We start from the raw sequence: 2,678 nt of genomic DNA on the forward strand, positions 1-2,678 counted from the left end.
TTCAGAGTGAAGACGCTTAAAAGCCCTTCTACATGATGAGTGGATTTCACCTGACAGAAAGTGTGAATGTCAGAGCTGGTCATCCCCATTCCCCTGTGCCCACTGCTTGACAGCAGGACTGAGTGCTCTGGAGCCCATGGGCAGAGGTGCCTGCTCCTCACAGCACAGTCAGGCAGGGCAAAGCGGATCTCCAGCAAGGGAGCTGCACAGAGATCCTCTCAGTAAAGAGAGAGGCAATGTGGGGGTTTGTATGAGAACTGCAACATTTGGGGGTTTCTTGGCTTGAAAAGTCTCTCCTAACTTCTCAATGTTTGTTCTTCCTTGCACAGTCCCCCATGCCTGGAGATAGCAAGATATCCAACAGCAGCTCCCTCAACGAGTTCCTCCTCCTGGCTTTCGCAGACACGCGGGAGCTGCAGCTCTTGCACTTCTCACTCTTCCTGGGCATCTACCTGGCTGCCCTCCTGGGTAACGGCCTCATCATCACAGCCATAGTCTGCGACCACCGCCTCCACACCCCCATGTACTTCTTCCTCCTCAACCTCTCCCTCCTCGACCTTGGCACTCTCTCCGCAACTGTCCCCAAATCCATGGCCAATTCTCTGTGGGACACGAGAGCCATTTCCTACTCAGGATGTGCTGTTCAAGTCTTTCTGTTTGCCTTCTTGTTAGGAGGAGAGTATTCTCTCCTCACAGTCATGGCCTATGACCGCTATGTTGCCATCTGCAAACCCCTGCACTATGGGACCCTCATGGGCCACAGTGCTTGTGTCAGAATGGCAGCAGCTGTCTGGGCCAGTGGTTTTCTCCATGCTCTCCTGCACACTGCTAACATATTTTCCATACCACTCTGCCAAGGCAACACAGTGGACCAGTTCTTTTGTGAAATCCCCCAGATCCTCAAGCTCTCCTGCTCAGACTCCTACCTCAGAGAAATTGGGCTTCTTGTGGTTAGTGTCTGTTTAAGCTTTGTGTGTTTCATTTTCATTGTGCTGTCCTACGTGCAGATCTTCACTGCTGTGCTGAGGATGCCCTCTGAGCAGGGCCGAAACAAAGCCTTTTCCACGTGCCTCCCTCACTTGGCCGTGGTCTCCCTGTTTGTCAGCACTGATCTGTCTGCCTACCTGAAGCCTCCCTCCCTCTCCTCCCCAGCTCTGGATGTGGTGGTGGCTGTTCTTTACTCAGTGGTGCCTCCAACTCTGAACCCTGTCATCTACAGCATGAGGAACAAGGAGCTCAAGGATGCGGTGAGGAAACTCATTCAGTTGGTACTAGCTCAGCAGCAATAAGCTGCCCATCTCTCCTCACAAGCCAGTTCCAGTTTTTCTCAGACAGCTCTTGTGTTTTGGGACTTCTGTCTGTGATAGTCATGTTTTTACAGAAATGTTTCAATTCATCCCACCTCTCCAGAGGCACAAACCCTGTCTGTCTGAGTCAGAGGCTTTGTGTAAATCTGCCGATCACTGTGTCAGGGCTGGCCTCCCTTGCAGCATCTCTGTAATAAAAGGGCATTTCATCAGTACACTGCCTGAAGACTGGGCTCTTCTTCCAAAGTGGGAGCCAAGAATGCACTCAGGGAATTGTACCCGAAAAGCCCCTTTTGCTGTGACTGGGTTTTCCGTGGGCTAAGGAGGATGTGCTCATAGGGTGAATGTGTGAGGGAATGAGGGTTGGATTCAGCCTTCACTTGTGGGTGCCCAGTGGCCCTGGAGAGGGTGAGTGCTCAGGAGTTTTCTGCTGGGGACTGTCTCAAATGTTAGAGGGCTGGTGACAGATGCCCATCCTTCTGGAAGGCAATAAGGAGCCACCAGGTGAGCAGAGGGGATTTCCAGGGACAGCATGTGCCTGGGACGGGCAGTGAGTGGAAACTCTCAAAACTAAGTGGAGTCACCCAAAGGCAAAGGGCCAAACCAAGGAATGCACCAAATCAGGCTCTGCAATCTCAGGAGAGGAAGTGGGGACTCCTCAGGCACAGGGAAGGCAGAATCAAGAGCAGTTCATGTCACCAACAATGAAAAGTCATGGCTGCATCTAATGGCACAGCTGACCCCATCCTGAGCCATTGGAAATGCCTTGTGATTGCTCTGAGCATCTTCCACAGCCACGGACGCCTGGGGAGGGGTTGTCAGGTGAGGTGATGCTGGGCCAGCCGGGTCTGCCCTGACCAGTACGGCCAGTGTGGAGTCACCCTGGGGCCCCACAGCCTGCTCGCCCTGCAGAGCAGCACTGCCAGCCCAGGGAGCACAGTGGAGGGGTGCAGAAATGGCTGGGCAGGCCAGCATGGACACACTGACCTGGGGAAAGGCTCTCTTGGGAGCAGGGAGGTTTCTTGAGAAGAGCAAAGGAACAATTGCGTGCATGCAGGGAGGAAGAAATGAAAACCTGTTTCTACGTGTGTCAACTCAGGGCAGGCTGCTCTGTCGCTGGACACTTTCACTAACTGAATTCGTCCATTGTATCATATATCATCGTTCCTTCCCTTTCCTCTAAGCATTTTCCAGTTTCCAACCAATCTTGAGTAACCTTGGTGTTGTGTTTGAGAAAGCTGTCGAGTTGATGCAAGGTTACTCCAAGTGATACTGATGGATTAAATGGTGCAAAAGAAGACATTGTTTGTTCAGTCATATGAGAAGTTAACCAGAAGTCTGCATGGTGATTTGGTCAAAAACATACGTCAC

General features: G+C 52.0%; 1 protein-coding gene across 1 annotated transcript; it reads left to right on the forward strand.

The window, feature by feature from the left end:
• Positions 1-371: 371 nt before the first annotated feature.
• LOC136993068 (olfactory receptor 14J1-like) lies at positions 372-1,256 on the forward strand (the record flags this gene model as incomplete). Its single annotated transcript, XM_067303086.1, has 1 exon — positions 372-1,256. A coding segment is annotated over one exon (885 nt), but the record flags the coding sequence as incomplete, so codon positions are not given.
• Positions 1,257-2,678: the final 1,422 nt, after the last annotated feature.

This window comes from Apteryx mantelli, chromosome 11 (genome assembly GCF_036417845.1).
Source record: "Apteryx mantelli isolate bAptMan1 chromosome 11, bAptMan1.hap1, whole genome shotgun sequence".
NCBI classification, from domain to species: domain Eukaryota; kingdom Metazoa; phylum Chordata; class Aves; order Apterygiformes; family Apterygidae; genus Apteryx; species Apteryx mantelli.